This window comes from Hemiscyllium ocellatum, chromosome 25 (genome assembly GCF_020745735.1).
Source record: "Hemiscyllium ocellatum isolate sHemOce1 chromosome 25, sHemOce1.pat.X.cur, whole genome shotgun sequence".
NCBI lineage: Eukaryota > Metazoa > Chordata > Chondrichthyes > Orectolobiformes > Hemiscylliidae > Hemiscyllium > Hemiscyllium ocellatum.
In genome coordinates this window covers 25,301,772-25,325,534 of record NC_083425.1, presented here as the reverse complement: position 1 = coordinate 25,325,534, position 23,763 = coordinate 25,301,772, and the positions used below count along the sequence as shown (strand labels likewise).

The 23,763-nt window shown below is 40.5% G+C and overlaps 1 protein-coding gene across 1 annotated transcript in view; it reads right to left on the bottom strand.

Annotated features, from left to right (window-relative positions):
* sdk2b (sidekick cell adhesion molecule 2b) overlaps positions 1-23,763 on the bottom strand; it is a 469,615-nt gene that overhangs the window by 314,890 nt on the left and 130,962 nt on the right. The window contains exon 5 of the mRNA XM_060844513.1: positions 17,154-17,162. Within this exon, the coding sequence (XP_060700496.1) occupies positions 17,154-17,162 (9 nt within the window). The remainder of the gene's footprint in view (positions 1-17,153; positions 17,163-23,763) is intronic.

Below are 23,763 nucleotides of genomic sequence, written 5' to 3'. Positions count from 1 at the left end.
AATCCACTGATTAAATTCTTCAGTCAATTTTCACACGTATTTTCTGGATTATAAAAGTGTTTAGATTGAATACTGTTTCAAAGTTATGTACAATGAAATCAAGCTAAAATTATGCAGGCTCCCTTTAAGTTGTGGTCGTCTTTACTGACAGCAAGTCAGTAGCTATATGGCTCCAAGCTAATTTTTCATCTTATTGGTCCTCAGGGCTGTAATTGAAATATACTTTACAAGGGTGCAGATCTCCTTGTCAGCCTGCATTGAAAAATATCTAACATCCCTCAATTTTCAGAATATATAAAAATACCCACTACTAGAAACATTTAAGGCAGACTTCATTAAATTCCTTACAGAGCAGAAACAAGTCCTTTGGCCCAACAAGTCCACACTGACCCTCTGAAGAGTAACCCACCCAGACCCATTTACCTACTCCTAACGAATGCACCTATCACTATGGGCAATTTAGCACAGCCAATTCACCTGACCCACACATCTTTAGACTGTGTTAGGAAACCAGAGCATCCGGAGGAAATCCACGCAGACACAGGGAGAATGTGCAGACTCCACGCAGACAGTGACCCGAGGCTGAAATTGAACACGGGTCCCTGGTGCTGCGAGGCAGCAGTGCTAACCACTGAGCCGCTGTGCTGCCCCAAACTTGACAAACATATTGATGATCACTCTGTTGTTGCTTTACTAAGCTTTCATTTGAAAGCTCAATAGAGCAACATTAAAGTGATTATCAATGTGCAAAACAAAACGCACCTTTAAACAATGAAGCTGCATAGATAGTATTGTTGTGGTTCTGTTTGCCGAGCTGGAAGTTTTTGCTGCAAACGTTTTGTCCCCTGGCTAGGAGACATCATCAGTGCTCTGGAGCCTCCTGCGAAGCGCTGCTTTGATGTTTCTTCCAGTATTTATAGTGGTTTGTTCTTGCCGCTTCCGGGTGTCAGTTTCAGCTGTAGTAGTTTGTATGTGGGGTCCAGTTCGATGTGTCTGTTGATGGATGTTCTTGCCGCTTCCGGGTGTCAGTTTCAGCTGTAGTGGTTTGTATATGGGGTCCAGGTCCATGTGTCTGTTAATGGAGTTTGTGGATGAATGCCATGCCTCTAGGAATTCCCTGGCTGTTCTCTGTCTGGCTTGTCCTATGATGGTAGTGTTTTCCCAGTCAAATTCATGTTCCTGGTTGTCTGAGTGTATGGCTACTAGGGATAGCTGGTCGTGTCGTTTTGTGGCTAGCTGATGTTCATGGATGCGGATTGTTAGCTGTCTTCCTGTTTGTCCTATATAGTGTTTTGTGCAGTCCTTGCATGGTATTTTGTAAACTACGTTAGTTTGGCTCGTGCTGGCTATTGGGTCCTTTGTTCTAGTGAGTTGTTGTCTGAGTGTGGAAGTTGGCTTGTGTACTGTTATGAGTCCTAAGGGTCGCAGTAGTCTGGCTGTCAGTTCTGAGACGCTCCTGACGTATGGTAGTGTGGCTAGTCCTTTTGGTTGTGGCATGTCCTCGTTCCGTGGTTTATCTCTTAGGCATCTGGTGATAAAGTTGCGTGGGTATCCGTTTTTGGCGAATACCCTGTATGGGTGTTCCTCTTCCTCTTTTCGCAGTTCTGGTGTACTGCAGTGTGTTGTGGCTCTTTTGAATAGTGTCCTGATGCAGCTTCGTTTGTGTGTGTTGGGGTGGTTACTTTCATAGTTTAGGACTTGGTCTGTGTGTGTTGGTTTCCTGTGTACCCTTGTGGTGAATTCTCCGTTGGGTGTTCTCTCTACTAACACGGCTAGGAATGGGAGTTGGCTATCCTTTTCCTCTTCTCTCGTGAATCGTATTCCTGTGAGTGTGGCGTTGATGATTCGGTGTGTTTTTTCTATTTCTGTGTTTTTGATGATTACAAAGGTGTCATCGACGTATCTGATCCAGAGTTTGGGTTGGATTTGTGGTAGGGCTGTATGTTCTAACCTTTGCATAACTGCCTCTGCTATGAGTCCCAAGATTGGTGATCCTATGGGTGTTCCGTTGATTTGTTCGTATATCTGATTGTTGAATGTAAAGTGTGTGGTGAGGCACAGGTCTAGTAGTTTAAGTATGCCGTCCTTGTTGATAGGTTCGGCCTCCTGTGTTCTGTTATGTATGTCCAGTAGGTTGGCTATTGTTTCTCTGGCTAGGGTTTTGTCAATTGATGTGAACAGTGCCGTCACGTCGAATGATACCATGGTTTCTTCTTTGTCTATGTGTGTATTCCTGATGATGTCCAAGAATTCCTGTGTTGATTGTATGGAGTGTTTGGATCCGCTGACTAGGTGTTTCAGTTTTTGTTGTAGTTCTTTGGCCAGTTTGTATGCTGGTGTCCCTGGTAGTGATACTATGGGTCTGAGTGGGATGTCTGGTTTGTGTACTTTGGGTAGTCCGTAGAATCTGGGGGTGTTGTTGCTTTCAGGTTTCATTCTTTGCTGGTCCGCTTTGGTTATCTGTCTGTTTTTTTGTAGATTCCTTAGTGTGTTGATTATTCTATTGGTAAGTTGTGGTGTGGGGTCGGAATCCTTCATTTGGTAGGTGTTGGTGTCTGCGAGTAGTTGTTGTGCTTTATTGATGTAGTCTGATTTATCTAAGATGACCGTCATTCTGCCTTTATCTGCCGGTAGTATGATTATGTTCTTGTCATTTTTCAGTGCTTTCAGTGCTTCCCTCTCCTTGGTGTTGAGGTTATGTGTATGTCGTTTTCTTATCATCATAGGTACGACCGTTTGTCTCACTGTTTGTTGTGTCTCTTCTGTCAGTCCATTGTTCCTGAGTGTGCATTCTAGTGCTGCTAGGAAGTCTGCTGTGTTGGCATCCCTGTAGTTGTATTTGAGTCCCTTGGCCAGTATCGTTCTTTCCATGTCTGTGAGCTGTCTGTGGGAGAGGTTTTTAATCCAGGTGTGTGTTGTAGTGTCCTCCTGTTTGTGGGTTAGTTTGTCCATTTTTTCTTTTAGTGCCGTTTTTTTGCGAAGTGTTGTCCTGTTCTGTCCTATAGTGATAGCCTGTTCTATGGTCCGGGTCCATTCCTGATTAGTGGTTTTTAAAATTAACGACTTTTGGCACGCAATTTCTTGCTTGTATTTGTGCAGTCGGTTGTGAGCGTCTGTGATCATCAAAGCAGAAACATCAAAGCAGCGCTTCGCAGGAGGCTCCAGAGCACTGATGATGTTCCCTAGCCAGGGGACGAAACGTTTGCAGCAAAAACTTCCAGCTCGGCGAACAGAACCACAACAACGGACACCTGAGCTACAAATCTTCAACCAGACTTTAAATAGATAGCATTATTTTAATAGTTTATCAATAGAAAATTCATTGAAACATAATATGAATACTGTTCTGCTACCATACAAGTAGGTTTGGACTTCTACCTTCAAAAAATAGCAACATTTATTTAGAGGAGGAAATGATATGTATTTAAAGCTGGATGGTGAATATGTGTGACTACATCACCTAAAGGAAGTTTTACTGATTGACAACAGCAGAAATTCTCCAAGGCTCTTGAGAGAGCACTTTCCACCCCCAGGAACATGAACATCAAGAAGAACAAAAGCTGACGAAACCTGGGAATACTACCATCTGCATTTTCCCCTCCAAAATATTCACCATCTTGACTTGGGATGACATCACCATTCCTTCAGTGTGGCTGAAACTTGGGACTCGCTCCTTAACAACATTGCTGGTGTGTCATCATCAAACAGCCTGCAACTTTTCAAGGTGACAGCTCACCACCACCTTCTCAAGGGCAACTAGGGAGGGACAATACATGCTAGTCCAGCCATTAATGCCCAAGTCCCATAAGTGAACCAAAGAAATACCCTTCCAAATTCATTTCAACACCTGCATTATCCATGTCAGTTTCCCCATAGTCTTATCAAGAGATTGGCTTGTTGGTAGAACTCAGTATCGAGAAACAAATTTGTTAAATATATGCATGAAAACCTAACAGCCTCAATGTTCTGAAGAAATTAATTGTTCAGTAGGTGCTGACAGTTAATGCAGAGTGCTATGCATGTAAATGTAGACATACCTGTTGCATGTATGTAGAGAAATGTTCAACATAAAATACTTTTTTTACCATTAAGTACACTGTTCTGGAAGAGCCTTAAGGTAGTCCTTTATAAAGCCGAGAATGCTTTGATTTTGAGTGAAGTTTTGCCATAAATTATACATTTGAAATTTCATTACTGACAGGTGGGCCAACGATGAAACCTTCTCAATATTTCCATGGCAAAATGCGTGTATTATGTTCTTGATTAGTTGAAAAGAAACCCATCTTTAAAGCTAGATGTTGATAATGAATGTTCAATATTTATAAAAAATTGGAAGAACTGCAGATGCTGGAAATCAGAAACCAAAATAGAAATTGCTGGAAAAACTCACCAGGCCTGGCAGCATCTGTAAACAAGTATCAATAGACAATAGGTGCACGAGCAGGCCATTCTGCCCTTTGAGCCAGCACCACCATTCATTATGATCATGGCTGATCATCCTCAATCAGAGTTAACATTTCAGGTCCAGTGACTCTTCATCAAAAGTGATGGTAGCTGGGAAAAAATTGTTTTTATGCAGGAGATAGGGTGGTGAGAGGGGGTAAGGAGTAAACAATAGGCGGAGATAGAGCCCAAAGAAAGAGAAAAACAGTTGGACAGACAAAGGAGTAAATAATGGCCAGCCTAGAAGAGTGAATAGCTGTGAATGAGGACTCTTAGTGGTTAACGATGTGCAGTACGCAATAGCAGACCATCTGATAAGGCTGTGTGTGTATATATCATGTACAATAGGCATTGGAGTGCAAATTAGATTAGATTAGATTACTTACTGTGTGGAAACAGGCCCTTCGGCCCAACAAGTCCACACCGACCCGCCGAAGTGCAATCCACCCATACCCTTACATTCACTCCTTCCTCCTTCCATCTATAGGTCCTGTCTTTGTACAAACTGACTGTTGTGTTGGTCTACGTAATAAGTGTCTGCATCTCAAAAGTAATACCTTCAATTGGAGAGTATTGAAGTATTCCAAGCACAATAATCTTCAAAGTATACCCAAAGATTTTGCAAGCTTTATGGGTAGTGAGAGTCAGAATATGAGAGAGGAGATACAAATGCTGATGGACAATGTGTAACATAAGTTTCTGCTACTTTGATTGTCATGAACAGTTTGTGAAACTTGTTCCCTTTGACTTCAGGAGTCAACACCACTCAGCAGAAATTACCAGCTGATGGCAGTAGCAGTAACAACAAAATTTCATGAATGCCATCCGTTTGCTATCCTAACTTCCTGTAAGACAATCATTCAGAGATGCGCTGAATCTGGCAATCTGCCTTTGATCAATGATTGGTATTTCAGTCTCATCCTGTTTAGGTCAGACCTTGATGAGACAGCTCGCAAGTAAATTTGTTATAAATGTAATCATGAGGTTAAATGGACTCTAATGTACCTGCCTGTCAGCTGATGAGAGGTTGTATCCAAGGATAATTTGTGTTCATAACAGAAGATTTATATCTGCAGTATACAGGATTATATTTTTCAATTTCCAAGGTACTATCATGTGTTTTTAACACACTCCTAACATACATCTTGCTAAATAGCTGTTTTGATTTATATTGTAAGCATTCACAAAAATTATAAATAGCCACAGAGTTAGTTTGCAAGTATGCAAAGTTTTGGGGTGGGCAAAATATTTTTAAAAGAAGAAATAAATATAGTTTGCTACAATTTATCTGCATTAAAAAGAAACTGTGTCAAAGGATCACAGTAATTATATTATACACATCATATAAGACTGCTAATTAGCCTCAACGGTATCAGAATTGATCCCAGCTGGGAAAAAAAGATAATTGGAAGAACAAAATTAAAATGGTGAAATTGTGAGCAGGAAGACCAGAATGGAAAATGCTAGGAGTCTGGGAGAAGGAGGATAGTGGTGAAGTCTTGTGATTCCAATTAAGTTTTTGGTTAAGACAATTGATTGAATTATTGATCTGTCTGGATATCCAATTGAAGATTGGATGCTTTACACACCTGTTTCCTCTTTATAACCAGAGAAGCCCTGTGGGTTGGTAGGTGGTATCTGCTTCTGATTCAGAAGTTCTGGGTCAAGTCACACAGGTTCTCTAGTTATGGAAGGAGCATTTGTGATGTACTTAACAAGTCAGCTGGTTCATCCTTACATCAATTCTTAATGGGGGGGGAAATAGTCTGTCAAACTTTGGGTGTTACAGTTATTAGGGTAATAATGCTACTATAGTTTGTGACTATGCTTTTAACTTAATATAAAGCTAATGGCGGTGGGAAAATCATCTGACTATTCTGAAACAAGCCTGGGTAAGAGAGCTGTTGGACCTTTTAAAGGAAGGCCCATATTGTTCTACTGGGATGAATGTGCAAGATGCTCATAACTAGAGTGTTAGGAGCCCTTTTGTATACATAGATTAGTTTAGTAATCTCCAATTTGTCTAGGAAGTTGTTGAAAATGTCAGGTCCTAAACAGTTATACATCCATTCCAATTGATGTATTGGAATGGAGTTAGTGTCTAAAGAATAACTTATTGACATTTCTATCAAGATTTAAGGTCTCTTGTGATTTATTGTTGCCATGGAAATAGGGCAAGGGTTTCTGAAGCACCTTGAAATGCCTAGATAAGTTAGTGTGCTGGGGTTTGGGAGAGAGGGGCAGGCAGGCCAAACACTTGCATGGTTCACCACTCAGGACAGTGTATTGAGATCTTGATTTCTTTGGGAGGATTGGAAGTGACACTGAAAGATTTGCTGAGCTTATACTTCAGGAAGAATCACCAGTAAAAATACTCATGCTGAGGAGGCAATGTTCTAGGATTTAAAAAGTTACCAGGCTAACAAAAGGGAGATTTTGGGGGGTAGAAGGGAAATACTGAGGGATAAGAATCACTTTCAATTGAGTGGTGGAAATCTGACTGCTTATGCCACACTGTAAAGTTGTGAAGAGTGTCTTTATGTGGGAAGTGAAGAATTCTTTTTCAGTTTCAAAGTTTACTTTTTGTCCGAAAAAAGTCTTTTTTGACTGACTGCCTCTTGCAATAGCAGTCTTTTATCCAAGTCAAGTGGGTCACTTCAATGTAAGTTATCAATCTCTACTGGGATATCAACACTGCTAACTTTAAAATGACAGGTATCATGAAGTTCATTGCTTGGTACAATGCTCACATTCTAATTAAAATCTAAATCACTTTTAAATATTAAGTGAGGTAAATTATAAGAATGTAGTACAAATGTCTTTGAAGTCTAAACAAGCAATTGTACTCCCACTTCTTTTTATCCAGTTGGAGTGTTAGCATGAAGTTGTGTTTTAGCACGACTACCTTGTAGAAACATAGAAAATGTACCAGCTGGCCTACTGGCTCTCTGGAACCTGGAAACTCTAATCTCACTGTTCACCTTTTGATCTCTCTCTTTTATCACTTAAGACACTCCTTTTAAACCTGCCTCATCTAGTCCAATATGTCCAAGTTGTTTGGTGTAATATTTTGTTTTTATAATGCTCCTGCCTCTGGACATTTCATTACACTATAAATATAATTTGTTGTGCAAAGCTGTAGCTGCACCTTGCTAACAATATAACAGAGGGATGTTCTGTGACAGCTTTAAACTGGGAATTGCTGACAAATGGGTAAGAGTCTGACCCACAAAAATTGTTATAATTAACCTTTAGCAGATCTGCCAGAATTTGACCTTTAATCATTTTTGCTACAGTACTTTGTTGTAAAACTGGTGAAAACTGAAGTGAGTTTGAAATTTAACTGAATTGAAATTTAACTGAGGGTGTGAATATTGCCTGTCCTCAATTTTCCCTGATTCATTTATGCTTTCAATAGCTTGTGTAAATTGACAAGTATTTAATAAAAATGTATTTAAGGATTTAATTTGACAGTCAATTTATCAGGTATCTATGAACTCCGGAGGCAATTAAATTGAAGTTAATAACAGATTTGTAGGTGAAAGGAGACAAACAATTTGAAGGACAGAATATTGACTCTCTCTTTAATTGGGAGTCAATACATGAGCTTTCAATGGTAGACGGAATTGTCATTAATGAAGGACAAATGATTTTGTGTACTGGCTAGTGTTTTTTCAAGCTGTTCTGCAGCCAAGCCACCATTAATGTTCTGAATTCTACTCCTAGCTAGTTATGCCCAGAACATAAAACCAATTTATAATAATGAGAAGGTACAAATGCTTACCATGAAAAAGAATACTAATTCTACATCAAATAACACTACAAATTGACCTACAACATTAATACGATGAGAAAGAACCAATCAAAATTAAAATAGATGTCAAAGGCTTCTCAAATGCTCTAAATGAATAGCTAATATTAAAATCTAACAGGGGAAGTTAACTGTTAAGAGTACAGAGCTCTATCCTGTACAAAGCTATATAATCTCTTCTATGAAATGTTGGAAAGGACAACATGAGCTTAAAACTGGATTCCAGGTAACCGCAAAATGTTCTGTATCCTTGAGTGGGAAAATGAGCCAGGACAATAAGCAAGTTTTTTTTGTCAAGGACTTCTGGTAGTTCAGAGTACCAGTTTAAGCTGGTAGAATCCCAAGTGGTAGGAGGATGGGAAAAGAAATCAGGAATTCCCAAAGTTTTGAAATGATAGTTGTGTCCAAAGTTTGAAGCCATGTAAGTCACTAAAAAATGCTTGCAAGTGAAAACTACTTATTGAAGTTTATAAAGTCATGAGTATAGATAAAATAAATGACAAGGGTATTTTCTTTAGGGTGGGAGAGTTCAAAACTTGGGGCATATTTTTAAGGTGAGAGGAGAAACATTTTAAGACAGACATGAGGAGCTACTGTTTTTTTTAGTGGAATTACTGCCAGAGAAAGTAGTGGATGCCGATGCAGTTACAATCTTTAAAAGACATTTGGATAAATTCATGAATAGTAAAGGACTGGAGTTATATGGACCAAGTGCAGGGGCTGGTGGGTCTAGTTTAGTTGTTTAGCTTGGGAACATGGTCAGTGTGGACTCAAGGGTCTGTTCCCATGCAGTATCACTTTGGTGCAACTTGGCAGACGAATTAAGTTTTGGAAAGCCATGAGATCCTTCTCCATGTTAAAAGTCAGCATTTCTCTCTACGTCCCTGAAAAGATTACAAGCAAACCACACTGAGTATCTTTTGTATTCTACCCAACAAGAACTTAGCTTCTGACTTCACTCTCTGTCAGAAAGATCCCTTACTTTCATTTCATTAACCTAGCCATCAAGTGATCTTACTGTTCCTCTGACCCCCTACAGTTCCTGTTCTTTTCCTTCATCCACTTAGGGCCTTTAGTTTTGAATCCCTCCAACAGTCTCCCATCTTTTCCTTAAGACACTCCTTAAAACTTAATTCTTTAATGAAATTTTTAACTATTGTGCATTGATGGCACTGTGGTTCAGTAATTAGCACTGCTGCCTCTCAACACCAGGGACCCAGGTTCAACTCCAGCCCTAAGTGACTGTGTGGAATTTGCACATTCTCTCTGTATCTGCATGTGTCTCCTCCTAGGTGCTCTAGTTTCCTCCCATAGTTCAAAGATGAGCAGGCTAGGTGGATTAGCCATGGTAAATGCAGGGTTTACAGGGATGGGGCTGGGTCTATGTGGGATGCTGTTTGGGAGGGTTGGTCTGGGCTGAATGGCGTGCTTCCACATTGCAGGAATCCTATGATCCCACTGAAGATGTCCATTCTCTCTTTTCTCTTTTTCACAATGCCTTCATAAAACAATTTTAAACTTTTAGTGTTGAAAGGCTACATAGATGCAAACTGCCATTGGGAGTGGTAAAGGGGCTGTTTTATGTCTCAGCAGTTCTTGTTGTACATATTCCTTGTCTTTAAGACAGCTCTCCTTTTGAGGACTCCATGTGCTGTGAGGACATAATGTTGTGACTCTGCCTGCCAGTCTCAGGAAAATGAAGTGGTGAGCTGATTGTAAGTCAGTCTGAGAGATGCCCTGATAATGTGGTGGGGCTGGTACTTAGCAGATGACAACCTCCATGGGCAGAGGGTTCAGATGGTTTCTGCCCAAAGAGCATGCCCTGAGACGTTGGGGGAATACTGGACAACATAGAGGCGAGGAGCAGATGTTGGTGAGCTGTCACTATTCACTTATGGCTGGAACATTTACATTGGGAATTAGTACAGTCCAGTTTCTCAGCACTGCCTAGGAGAGCTCACTTGACACTTTACAGTGCGGCTGCCCTGTGGTATAGCATGCAGTGAGAGGCACCCATCACAAGCATCTGAACAGGGTGCATCTTGGGGTTTCTAGCACTTGTTTATTTTACACTCAGTGTCTCTGCCCTGACTGGCCTTTTTGTGTACTGCTCCTTCATCAACTGTCACTACTATCCTGGCTTCAATAGGGTGTGAGGGGAGGGGACACAGTGTAACACTGTTTGACATAAATAAGCCCTGGGGCTCAGGGGCTAAATTGAAATGAGAAGTTAAGAGTTGGGTGGGAATGGCAAGAAGATTTGTCAGGCATGATCTCTCCTTGATGAAACCATGCTAACTTTGCCCTATTTTACGATGCATGTTCAAGTATTCCGAAATCTCAGCCTTCACAATGGATTCCAAAATCTTAACCACGACTGAGGTCAAGCCAATCTGCCTATAATTTCCCATCTTTTTGCCTTACTCCCTTTTTAAACAGTGGGTTACATTCTCTGGGGCCCTCCCTGACTCCAGTGATACCAGAAAGATCAGTACCAAAAGCTCCACTATCTCTTCAGCTATCTACTTCAGAACTCTAATCAGGCTCTGCAGGAGCAGTTACAGAAACACAAGCCTGAGCTCAAAGTGATGCTGAAGAAAATGACTGATCTGTAAAAATGGGTGGAGGTCAACCGTGTACACAATAGAAGAGCTGGCAATGACTCAGTCCTTTCAGAAGTAAGTGCAGACAAGAATGCTCTAGTTAAAGAACTCAAGTAGGAGATAAGAAATAAAAAGCAGGAAATTCAGACATTAAAGAAAACCAAAAAAAAAGTTTAAGAAGCTGAATAGTATTAGAACAGGTCATGGGAAAATAAAACATAGCTAAATCTTTGATTAAAAACATGGAAACTTTATAATAGAAAATAGTAACAGAAGTAGGCAATTCAGCTCTTTTGAGTCTACTCCACCTTCAATATATCATGGCTGATCATTTAACTCAGGACTCTGTTCTCATTCTCTCCCAATACCCTTTGATCACTTTTGCCCTAAGACATATAGAAACAAAGTCAGAACAGGATGAGGCCATTCAGCCTGCTTTGTCATTCATTATGATCATTCAATCAACAGATACACTCATATTTCCTCCATTTCCTTTGATCCCTTTTAGTAACTGGAGATATATCCAGCTCCTTTTAAAATGTTTTAGCCTCAACTACTTTCTATGGTGGCAAATTCCACAGGCTCTCCACTCCATGGGCAAAGAAATTTCTCCTTATCTCAGTTCTAAATGGTTTACCTCATATCCTCAGACTGACTCCTGGTTCTGGACTATTCCCACAATCAGGAACAACTTTCTTGCATCTACCCTGTCTAATCCTGTTAGAACTTTATAGCTTTCTAGGAAATCTCCCCTCACTCCTCTTAACTGCAGCGAATATAGTTTAGCTGATTCAACCTCTTCTCATATGCCAGTCCTGCCATAATAGGAATGAGTCTATTAAAACTTTGTGACACACGATGAATAGCAAAAAAACCTTCCTCAGATTAGAAGACCAAAATTGCAAACAATATTCCAGGTCTCATCAAAGCCCTGTATAACTAGCAAGATATCCCTGCTCCTATTCTTGAATTCTCTCACTATGAAGGCCAACATACAAATCTTCGAAAAAAGGGGCAGCACGGTGGCTTAGTAGTTAGCACTGCTGCCTCACAGTGCCAGGGACCCAGGTTCAATTCCTGCTTCAGGCAACTGTCTGTGTGGAGTTTGCACATTCTCCCTGTGTCTGCGTGGGTTTGCTCCGGTTTCCTCCCACAGTCCAAAGGTGTGCAGGTTAGGTGAATCGGCCATGCTAAATTGCCCATATATGACCCAGGTCTCACTGCATATCCTTGTCTCTCAATTTATACCCATTCAGATAATAGTATATCTTCTTGTTTACATGATCAAAGTGGGTAACCTCATAATAAGCAATATTATACTGCATCCACTCCTCAGCTTGGGTATTTCTAACTCCTTGGAAAGTCCTTCTGAAATTAGAGTTCAGAATGTAAATCCAAAAGCTTGAAAATGAGCTGGAAGATGTTAAAGGACAAAATAAATACAAGTAAGATTGAAAGAACCTGATGTACTGAGAGGGATAATGACGGATCCAGATAAAATTTTGTGGTAATACATTAGATAAAGAGTTCGATGAAAACAAAACAACAGAACGACAGGAAATATAACTGATGATTGTAGAAATCAGTGGCTCCTCACTTGTTTTTGGAAATGGCTATTCTTTCATTTGAAAAGCTGGGGATGTTGTATGTGTGCAGTGCCTTTAAGAGAATTCACTTCTCAAGATTTCCTGAGCTGTGTGCATACAAGGTTGTGTGTTTGCTTGTCAATCAGTCAATGGTGGGTTTGCAAGCTGCAAGTCAGAAATCAGTCATTTTGTTATAAATGTCTGGTTTACAATTTATATTGTGTTTTACATTCTTAAGTCGAGAATGTGGTGCTGAAAAAACATAGCAGGTCAAGCAGCATCCTAGGAACAGGAGAATTGACATTTTGGGCATAAGCCCTTCGTCAGGAATGAGGCTTGGTGGTGATACCTGATGAAGGGCTTATGCCCAAAACGTCTATTCTCCTGCTCTTCGCATGCTGCCTGACCTGTGCTTTTCCAGCACCAAATTCTAGATTCTAATCTCCAGCATCTACAGTCCTCACTTTCTCCTAGTTGATTTTACACTCTTAATAACTAACCAATTCTGTTAATCAGTCATTCATCAAGAATTGATTATTGGACCATTAGCATCAACATTAGCATCACTTCTGGAAGCATAGAACCATAGATGTTTACAGCCCAGATGGAGGTAAGTGGGGTTTTGTCCATTAAGCTGATGTCTCTATATAGTCCTATACCTTTCACTGTTTCGCACGTGGTTCCAATTGTCCTTTGAAATTAAGCTGCAATGATATCTACCACAAACTGTTTCAGCAATGTTCTGTTTTTCAGGCTATCAAACTGTTTAATAACTTTGAGATACAAGCATTACATTTCATTTTATCCTTCTCTGTTGTCTTTGAAGTAGGTTCATTATTTAATTCTCAGCTCAAAAGTATAAAACAAATTAAAACTGAAGTAAACAGGAAAACTGATTCCTTTAATGTGATTACACAGAGAATTAATAATTAAAAGACTAAGATAAATATCTCTAAAACATCAAAATCAGTAATGTGATGCAGAAATACGTACCTCTGAAGCTGAATGAAAGTACAACCTTAGGGTCATATCTGATGCTCTACAAATCTGCGTCTTTGCTAAAACCGCTGTAGCAATGCCTCTGTCTCTGCCTCAGTTATCTGCTGTTGAAGACTTGACCTTTAGACTTGACTTTTCCAATGCACTCCTAACCATGGATTCACTCCCAGTTATCTCTGCAATCTCCTCCAGCCTTCTAAGTCATGGACACTTCTTTAATTAGAGCCTCCTGGGAATCACTGATTTTTCATTCTGTGTCTGACATATGCCAGCCTCTCTTCATCACTGTGACACATCTCTGAATCACTTACAGTATGGTCGTGCACTTCAAAACTGCATTGTGGAGCTCACCAGCACCTCTCATTGCAACCTTGCTGCAAGAGAACTTTGTGTGCATGGACAGGCAACCTGACCACAAATTGGACCAGGCTGCACCTCCAGGCTCACTGTACTGATGTTCGTTCATTTTTTGCATCTAGACTAGATTCCCTACAGTATGAAAACAGGCCTTTTGGCCCAATAGGTCCACACCAACCCCCCAAAGAGTAACCCATCCCCCTACCCTATATTTACCCCGACTAATGCACCTAATACTATGGACGATTTAGCATGACCAATTCACCCGACCTACATATCTTTGGAGAGTGGGAGGAAACCCACACAAATGCGGGGAGAATGTGCAAACTCCACACAGTCACCAAAGGCTGGAATCAAACCCGGGTCCCTGGTACTGTGAGGTAGCAGTGCTAACCACTGAGCCACCATGCCACCCCTACTTGGATGTTCACAGCTTCTCTGCCTTGCCATGCCTTGCCTTTTAGCGCAAATGCAAAGCTGGATAGATTAGATTACTTACAGTGTGGAAACAGGCCCTTCGGCCCAACAAGTCCACACCGACCCGCCGAAGCGCAACCTACCCATACCCCTACCCCTACATATACCCCTTACCTAACACTACGGGCAATTTAGCATGGTCAATTCACCTGAATCGCACATCTTTGGAATGTGGGAGGAAACCGGAGCACCCGGAGGAAACCCACGCAGACACGGGGAGAACGTGCAAACTCCACACAGTCAGTCGCCTGAGTCGGGAATTGAACCCGGGTCTCTGGCGCTGTGAGGCAGCAGTGCTAACTGCTGTGCCATCGTGCCGCCCACAAATAGGTTGTACTGGTTGTCAGCTGTCACCAGTCAAAGGAGTGTACATGTCGCTGTATATCACTATGTTACATCACTGTTATACTGCACTATATGCCTGCCAGCTGATGGAATAGACACACCGCATGTGTACCAAACAAATGGCTTTGTTGCAAAGTTGGAGGGGAGGAATGCTTAGTCACAACAGGGGAGACACCCTTTAGCTAATGGGTGCTGGTACCCACCCATGGTTTGGGTACCACTGTCTGCTTCCAATATCAGTCCAGGGTTGTCACCTTGTAGGGAGTTAGAAGCTGAATGTTGGGCAATTTACCAACCATTTTGGACTTTACTGCCCAATAATGTAACAATTCATCCTGAGCTCAAAGATAGGGAAGGATTGAGGGAGTAAAAAGTTGGCACAGCTGTTACTGATGTGGTGGCAGGAGGGGAGGTGTCCCATGTGAGTGAGTAGGCGAAAGTGAGGACTCTGGCTGCTGGACATCAGACTCTGGGGTGTGGTGCTGGAAAGGTACAGCAAGTCAGGCAGCATCCAAGTAGCAGGAGAATTGTCGTTTCAGGCATAAGACCTTCGTCAGGAATCATGTCAATGAGTAGGAAATGTAGACGCCATTTAGGGTTTGTACTGTGGGGAGATTGGGTTGTTAAGAATGAGTGAGGGAAGATTTTGCATGTAATACACCAAGTGGCTACCTTTGGTTGGAGGTGGTGCAATGGCAGACATAGAACGATTATAAGACAGGAGAAAGAAGATGGTGATATTTACCCTGACAGACTGAAGAAAGTTATTGACTTTTGTCCTACACTGCTGCGTGTACCTCCATATAGATAGATCTGGCCTAACCAAGGTGGCAACTTTTGAACAGATTGGCAGAGTCTACCGTTGCCAGTCCTATGGGAAGTAGATGTTGCCTCTCTGCACCACCCATTCACCAGGGACTCCAGGTCCTTGTATACAAACAGGAGCACCAGTTCCCCCTTTGTAATGGTAAGATTAAAAATAAAATCTTGAAAACAGATCATTAAGGCTTAATTGTTGAGGGTTAATTGGACTTGACAACCAGCAATTGAATAAAGTGGAAAAGTACAGATAGACAACCCTTTATCCAAAATCCAAAGGAGTTTTTGTAATTTTTTTTCTCTCCATTAACAAGGTTGCTTGGCATGCAAAAGGTTAACCCAACTCTGAACCCACTCGATGCGTGTCACTCAGTTACGACATGTGTGTGTGGTGGGGGATGTGTGGCCCAGCACTAGCAGGCCTCAATTCTGTCTCAGAGCCTATAGTATTTACAGTGAGTCTGCTGTTCGGTAAGGTAGTTTTAAATTTTACCGTCAAACTGTCACTTCTTCAGAAATTTGAAAAATTCCGAAAACCAGCTGGTTCCGAGTGTTTCAGATATAGGATTGTATACCTGTACAGGGGAAACAGGCTGAATGTGAAGGTAGCTTGCTTTGACTGAGAAATGACCACGTGATATTACACGGTTGTGAGAATTGTCCTGTATGGCTATCACATGGAGCCACCTGGATGTGTTTTTTCTGTATAATGGAATGTCTAGGAACATACTATAACTACCACGGAATGATGAGATGGCATGTCATCTTAGAATCAGATTAGTACTAATATTGGGGACTTTGCCTATTCAGGGGACTTCACCTTGGACTGGCATTGCAAATATGCCAAGAACCCTGAGTTCTTCAGACCAGCCATCATAAAGTAGGGTCGACCATTGGCAGAAGGCAATGAGACTCATGTCTCAAATAATTTCATCACTCCCTGGTTTGCATGTGGTTCTAATATATCCAAAGTAGATTATTGCATAATATTTATTAACTATTATATATAGATATCTATGGTTAATGTATGTACATATATTTATCTCATTAATTTACCACTTAATTCATCACTGTTTAATATATATGTAAATATATAAACATCAATAAACTTGCTAATTAGTATCACTTAATTAATACAGTATTTTGTCACATCCCACTGTCTAACTGTAACACCTTCCCTGCCATGTCAGGGGCAAATATGAATCATGCAGGGCAGGTCTGGTCAATACCTTGTCCAAATGCACAATGGCCTTTTAAATCCAGGCAGTGGCATATTCTTTTGGCCTCAGCAAGTGATAGAATTAGGCTAGCATCAGAAGAGAGAGCGCCAGGGTGGTGGGATAGGTAGTCAATGAAATGAGTTTTGAAAGATAGCACAAGAAAACTAGCCGAGCTTGCCAGAGATAAACACTCACTGAAATCTTTCAAAAATGACACATTTGCCAAAACGTAAGGTTCAGTTCCTGGTTGCTGTGCTTTGAGATAATTTTTGACAAAATCTGAGCACTCTTCAGAAAATGATAAAACTATTTTGCAAAACATGTAATAGGTTTCATCTTTCTCCTAATTAAACTGAATCCTGGAGTATGACACATCCAGTTGTGTCTGAATGAATAAGCTACTGAAAACAAAATACTTTACCAGGAATTTAGGCTGAAGTGCTATCAAGTATTTTTTATTTTTTTTTTAACTTATTGGTTCATTTTTAAACACTATCTGCTACTACCTTGTTAGATTGCAGGAAATTCCTTGCTAAATTAAGCATTTAAAATTCTTCAAAGCATAGCTATTAACCTTGGACCCATAAGGTTCAGCTGAATATTTAGAGCCTCCTTAAAGGCCTGCAAATTAATCTAATTAGTGGAAACTCCCATTGGTGATTAACACATCATGGGGCCTAGGCCAGTTGGAAAGCATCTCATGTGATGCTTTCAAAACAAAATAGTGCAGAAAACTGGGATGTTGTATGCCATTTATGTTTAAAATTCAATTTTCTTTTTGTGTTAATTAAGTTGATATTGGTTGGAAAGTGTGTTCAGAACAGGTGCAATCAAGTGAAAGCTCCAGACCTAAACATGAAACCATTAACTTTTAAGCAAGATCTGACAATTTATTATTGCCACTGCTGGTGAGTGGTAATTCACAATCATGCCGTTTTTATAAAAATAAAAATAACTTTCCGCCCTCTTCTTTACGCACTGTATAGTTCAGCTGGGTAAATCCTCCCTGTCTATTATCTATGCTGTCTTTTTTAACTGTGTGCTGAGATGAATGAAATTACTCTTCACTCCATCTTTCCAAGGAACTATTCTGATGGAATGTCATTATCTGGAAATGTTAAAGTTACTCCATTTCCATTGTGCTGCTAGACGTTTTGAGTATTTCTGACAATTTCTGATTTTGATCCATGATCGCAGCATCTGCAGCAGTTTCCGTTTTGCCTTTGGGAGGTGGCCTGGCAAAGCCCAAAATCCAGTTGGTGTAAAATCATGGATGTGAGTTGTAAAGACTGTATCTGTTTATTTTTCTGTATTTTTTTGTCTGTGGGCTGAAATTGGTAAAGGGCTGTTTTAAAACCAATGATTGTGGAAAGAATTACTGTGCTTTCCAAAAGCAAGTTACTGAAACTCACTGTAAGTTGTGTTTAAAGTGCTGCTTTGTTCAAGTAATGGGGGAGGTCACTTGTAGATGCAGAGCTATATACAAAAGTGAGGTTTGGCTAGCAACGGATAGCTGATTGATTTGTGGAATGTGACCAGTTGTGGATGACAAGGATGGTCAGGCTACATCAACTATCCAATTAGCTCCTGGATCACTGAACAGCTTGTAGGTGTAAATGATGCTGGCAGAAACCTTCCAACCCATGGAAGTGAACGAAGTATGCTTCTCTCTGCTCCAAAAATTTCTATCATCTTGAGAAAGCCAGTTTACTTGCCCTCACCAGTTTCTGTATGCTGTGACATTTAACCAATAACAAAATAAACTTTGTTAATGTACCAGTTGACTCTGTGCCTTCTGTGAAGAAATAAATCTTAGAGAAAATGAGGACTGCAGATGCAGGAGATTAGAGCCAAAAAAGGTGTGGTACTGGAAAAGCACAGCTGGTCAGGCAACATCTGAAGAACAGGAGAGTCAATGTTTCGAGCATAAGCTCTTCACCATGATTTTTCCAAATGAAGAGTTTATGATTGTAACGCCAACTATCCCACTTCTCGGATGCTGCCTGAATGGCTGTGCTTTTCCCGAGCCACATATTTTGACTGTAATGAATCCTTGCTAACTACAGAAATCTGGTGGGTGTTGCTGTCAACCTGGCTTGAAAAGACAGACAAATTGTGGAATTTTGTACATTTTGATATCTTTCACCTTTGTGATGACTTTGCAAATAGCAGGAAAGTGTTTCGAGTGCACTACTCCAATAATTGATACCAAAATCGATGGCATTATATTATGGTGTTACTTATTTCTTTATAATTACTTAAATAATTGCCATTTGTGCTTTATCAAAAATGCTCAAGGTATGTTTCAGTTTCTATTGAGAAGTTCACAGCTACTTTCCATATTCTGGACGTTATTCTTTAACCGAATATTCTCTGGTATCCCATGTAATTCTTGTCTATTAGATGGATTAAAATTTGTGAACCAGTTAGAACAAGGACTGAATAGGGAACCCCTTTTAAATCAATCAAAACATTAATTTCCCTTGCTTTCTCTTCCCCTTTCAGGAAGGAGACTTGCTGTTCCAGATTAGTGAATGCAGGCAGCTCACATTACTCAACTGGGTTTCCTGAGGCTGCTTTCTGTCCTCTCCCAGCTACCTGAAGTGCAGAGACATCTACCCTCGGCTTTCTGACATTGGCCCTTCCAGTTCTCTATTTTGTTTGGCCGTTAACAAGGAGAGATTGAGAAGAGCACCCAGGCTAATGAGTCTCAAGTTTCTATTTTATCTCTATGTGCAAAATAAATCAGATGCCAGGAGACAGCAGGAGAGAGGAACAGACATATAATTGCTTTCTGCAGAGTAGGTGCCAAAATCATCTCACAGAAACCAAAAGGTTAACTGTGTCAAATTGAAGAAGATGAACTTGTTTCACGTTGGAGTCAATACTTCATTTAACCGTAAAATACTTGATCATGGCTTAATCAAGAAGAAAAAAGAAATTGTAGGGTTTTTTCCTGACTTAATTCCTTTGTAAATTCTCCTCCTACAACTTCCATTACATATTTAGCAACTAGAGCTATAACATTATTTGAAGTCTGTCATCCAGTGCAAAATCAGATTTTCTAATACAATCATGTTCAAAGTGGACTTTCATTGTAACAATTGCACAAAATGAATATCTGATTTTATGTGCTTTATACAGTACATTTAATATTGTAGCTGAACTGGAAAGGAAAGTTATGGAAATACATAGGCTACAGTTTCTACAACCAAATAATGATTCTCAAAAAGTGGATGAATTGTTGACGTGAAGGTAATTACTTTTTGTTTTCATGAAAACCATTTACTTGCTATCCTTTAAATTTACGGTAAATTTATTTAATAAAATGGGTAATAAAAACTCTATTTTCCTCCATTTCTTGTGATTTTTCAGTTATATTATCTTGTTTCATCAGATCTCACTGTAGCATACAATATTCCTGACTACATCATGTGGCTCCAAGTATCTGCCAGTTTACATTCCTGCAAAATGAAGGTGTGCCCTAATGGTAGATCACTCTCTGGCTTCCATCCTCTTACCCTGATTAGTCACACCTCCAAAAATCCAACAGAGGTTAAAGCCTCCTTTTATGGGAGATGGAAGATGTTTGGCAATAAATTATAAGACAGTAACTTAACAGAGGTATTTTGACATCATGAACTCTTGAATAAAGCTGAAATTGCTTCTTAACTGAAAACTAAAATTATATTACAATATTATTATGTTAATGGACACATGATGGCACGGTGTGGACGGCATGGTGGCACAGTGGTTGGCACAGTGGTTAGCACTGCTGCCTCACAGTGCTAGAGATCCAGGTTCAATTCCCGACTCAGGCGACTGACTGTGTAGAGTTTGCACGTTCTCCCCGTGTCTGCGTGGGTTTCCTCCGGGTGCTCCGGTTTCCTCCCACAGTCCAAAGATGTGCAGTTCAGGTGAATTGGCCATGCTAAAGTGTTAGGTGAAGGGGTAAATGTGGAGGAATGGGTCTGGGTGGGTGCGCTTCGGCGGGTTGGTGTGGACTTGTTGGGCCGAAGGGCCTGTTTCCACACTGTAAGTAATCTAATGACTCTACATTTATTGCTGGTAATTTATTGTTACTTATGTTGGGAAATGTTGTGTGAAGAGTTGCTTATTGATGCCCAACAAGTGTGACAGAGTAAGCAGGTTATTGAATGGTGACATGAAAATGTGGTGTTAAGATTTACTCCAATGGGCACCATATTATCTCTCTTTTTTTGTTTAGGAAGTGACAAAAAATAATTTGCACATATTTATTTAGTAGTGATGGTCGTTGAAGTGCAACTGCCCTTCTTAGGCATTCCTGTGCTTCTTTTCTATGTCCACTTGGGAGAGTAGTCTGTTAAATGTCCCTATAGTGATTGGAATGAGGTCAGCCAAGTGGACCTTTATAGGATATGAGTTCCCTGATTGGGGCTGTTAATCTGGTCCAATCAGGGAATCATGATTGACAGATAGAAACAAAAGTGTACGGCAGTTAGGCGATAGTCTGGGGGTAAATTTAAAAAAGAAAAAAAAAGTGTCCTTCACTTTTTTAATCGTGCAGCATTGCTCTTTGTTGAGAAGGGCACTGTTTGATGCTGGCCACTTGGGTGTTTCTTTTTTTCCCTAGTGGTGGAATATAAATAAAGGCTTTGGGGTGGCATGGTGGCACAGTGGTTAGCACTGCTGCCTCACAGTGCTAGAGACCCAGGTTCAATTCCTGCCTCAGGCAACTGTCTGTGTGGAGTTTGCAAATTCTTCCTGCGTCTGCATGGGTTTCCTCCGGGTGCTCCGGTTTCCTCCCACAGTCCAAAAATGTGCAGGTTAGGTGAATAGTGTTAGGTGAAGGGATAAATGTAAGGGAATGGGTCTGGGTGGGTTGCTCTTTGGAGGGGCAGTGTGGACTTGTGGCCGAAGGGCCTGTTTCTACACTGTAGGGAATCTAATCTCTGAACTTACATGTTTGTTTTCTTTGCTGTGTCCAATACCTGCGACATGGGTGCTGGGGAAAAATAAGCACACCACTGTTAGGCAGTAGTGTGGGGCAAAGTTTTAAAAAAAGAAACAAAATGAGTGTCAGACCTCCAGTCTGTCCAAGTGCTGGCTGTGAGGGAGCTGAGTCAGTGTCAAGGACTTTTAAGTATAAATAAAAGGTGGCTTGGTGACGGAATACTGGCGTCTGTGAAATTATTTCAGTAGGGATGACATTAAGAGTCTGTGACGGAATATAGACAGATTATGTGAATGGGAGAGACCTCGGCAGATAGCAGGTAATAACAGGGAATGTGAGGGAAAGATAAAGTACCAGAATGTCATTAAAAAAACAACAGAGTCGGGGTGTTGTTCGTTCCATAAACTGGCTCTGAGCTCACTGGGTCAGTGTCATATACTATGTTAAAATTACACAACACCAGGTTATAGTCCAATAGGTTTAATTGGAAGCACACTAGCTTTCACAGTGTCGCTCCTTCATCAGGTGATCACCCGATGAAGGTGCGATGCTCCAAAAGCTATGTGCTTCCAATTAAACCTGTTGGACTATAACCTGGTGTTGTGTGATTTTTAACTTTGTACACCCCAGTCCAACACTGGCATCTCCGAGTCATATACTATGCACATGTAAATAAAGGGTGACTCGGTAATGGGATACCTGCCTTCATGGAGTTATTTCAGTTCCTTCTGAAAAATGGCATCACGAACACTGCAGTGCTCTGAGTACTGCATTAAAGTGTCAGCCTTTGTTATGTGCAATCAGCTCCTTGAGCAGGTTTCAAGGCCTTGACTCAGTGGCTACATTATAATGACTGAGCTACAGTTGACATTTTAAGAAGCATCATTTTAAGTGAGAGAAGCCCGAAGAAGCATCTGTAAAGAAAAGAGCGAGAGACAAGTGGCAGAAATAGAATTTAACAGTTGCATTGACAGCATAAGCAAATATCAGCCTTTGGAAATGGGATGTGGGAATGGTGAAGCTAACAGCATCTTGCTGGATACAAAAAGGAAAAGAGAAAACACAGCAGCAGCACGATGGTGCAGGGAGGAAGCAAAGATTGTAGGCTGCTTTGGAAAGAAGGCAAAGGTAAGTTAGCTTTGAACTTTGTTCAGAGAGAAGCGATCACTGTTAGAAATGAATCTTGTTCCTTGAAGAGCAACATCCTCTCTGAGCTTACAGTTAAAGACACTTGAGGTGCATCCAAATGTTGAAGTTGTGGGTGCACTTTTCTAGATGCACTTGGACCTACGTGTGTTACCTCTTATTGAAGGCTACCTTCGAATTTCGAACATTCTGGAGTTCTGTCAGCCTGGACTGGCTTCCACATCGACATATACTTAGTTGAGTTTTGATAACATTTTCCTCAATTTGGAGAGAACATAAATTCTTCTGTGCATCACACTTATTAAATACTTAACAACAAAGAACAAATGATATCTTTAGATGGGATGAACTTAAGCTGTCGCAGATTTGTCTGAACAACCCTTAAATACTAAACTGTTTTGTCAGTCAATGGAGATTTACTGCAAATTAAATTCTGTAAGAAGCTGACAGGATCATTTGAAATCTGGAGACCAGCTCAGAGCTCTTTAAAATTCATAACTTAGTAAAAAGTACAAGGAATGGGCAGGAATTTTTCACCTCATTTTGTGCTTTGAGATTAGCCAGCCAAGGGCTAAAGTAAATGTCATATCTACTGAACTGCAGTCAAACTGCCTGGTTAAGAAGCCGAAGCAATGCTGCATTATGCAATCAATTTGAAATTCAACATTGTAGCAGCACCGCTGCATTAATAAAATAGTTGTATTGATTACAACCTAGATCACTATTCTTTCATTTCCACAGGATTTCATTTGCAATGCAAACCATTGATTCCAAAGTCAGTTTCATTGAAATCAAAAGACAAGAAAAACAAATGAGTATGTGAAACAAAAAGGAATTTATCTCTCCTTGCTTATCTCACTATTTACTCAAGTGTGGAGTTGTCTTTCATTAATGATTAAATAAAAAAGGGTAATACATCTGTTGTGGTACAACAATAGACACATATCTTGGTTCTTGTAAAAATGAGATATTAGCAGTAACAACTGTAGAAGAAGATATTTTCACACACATCTTTTCCAGT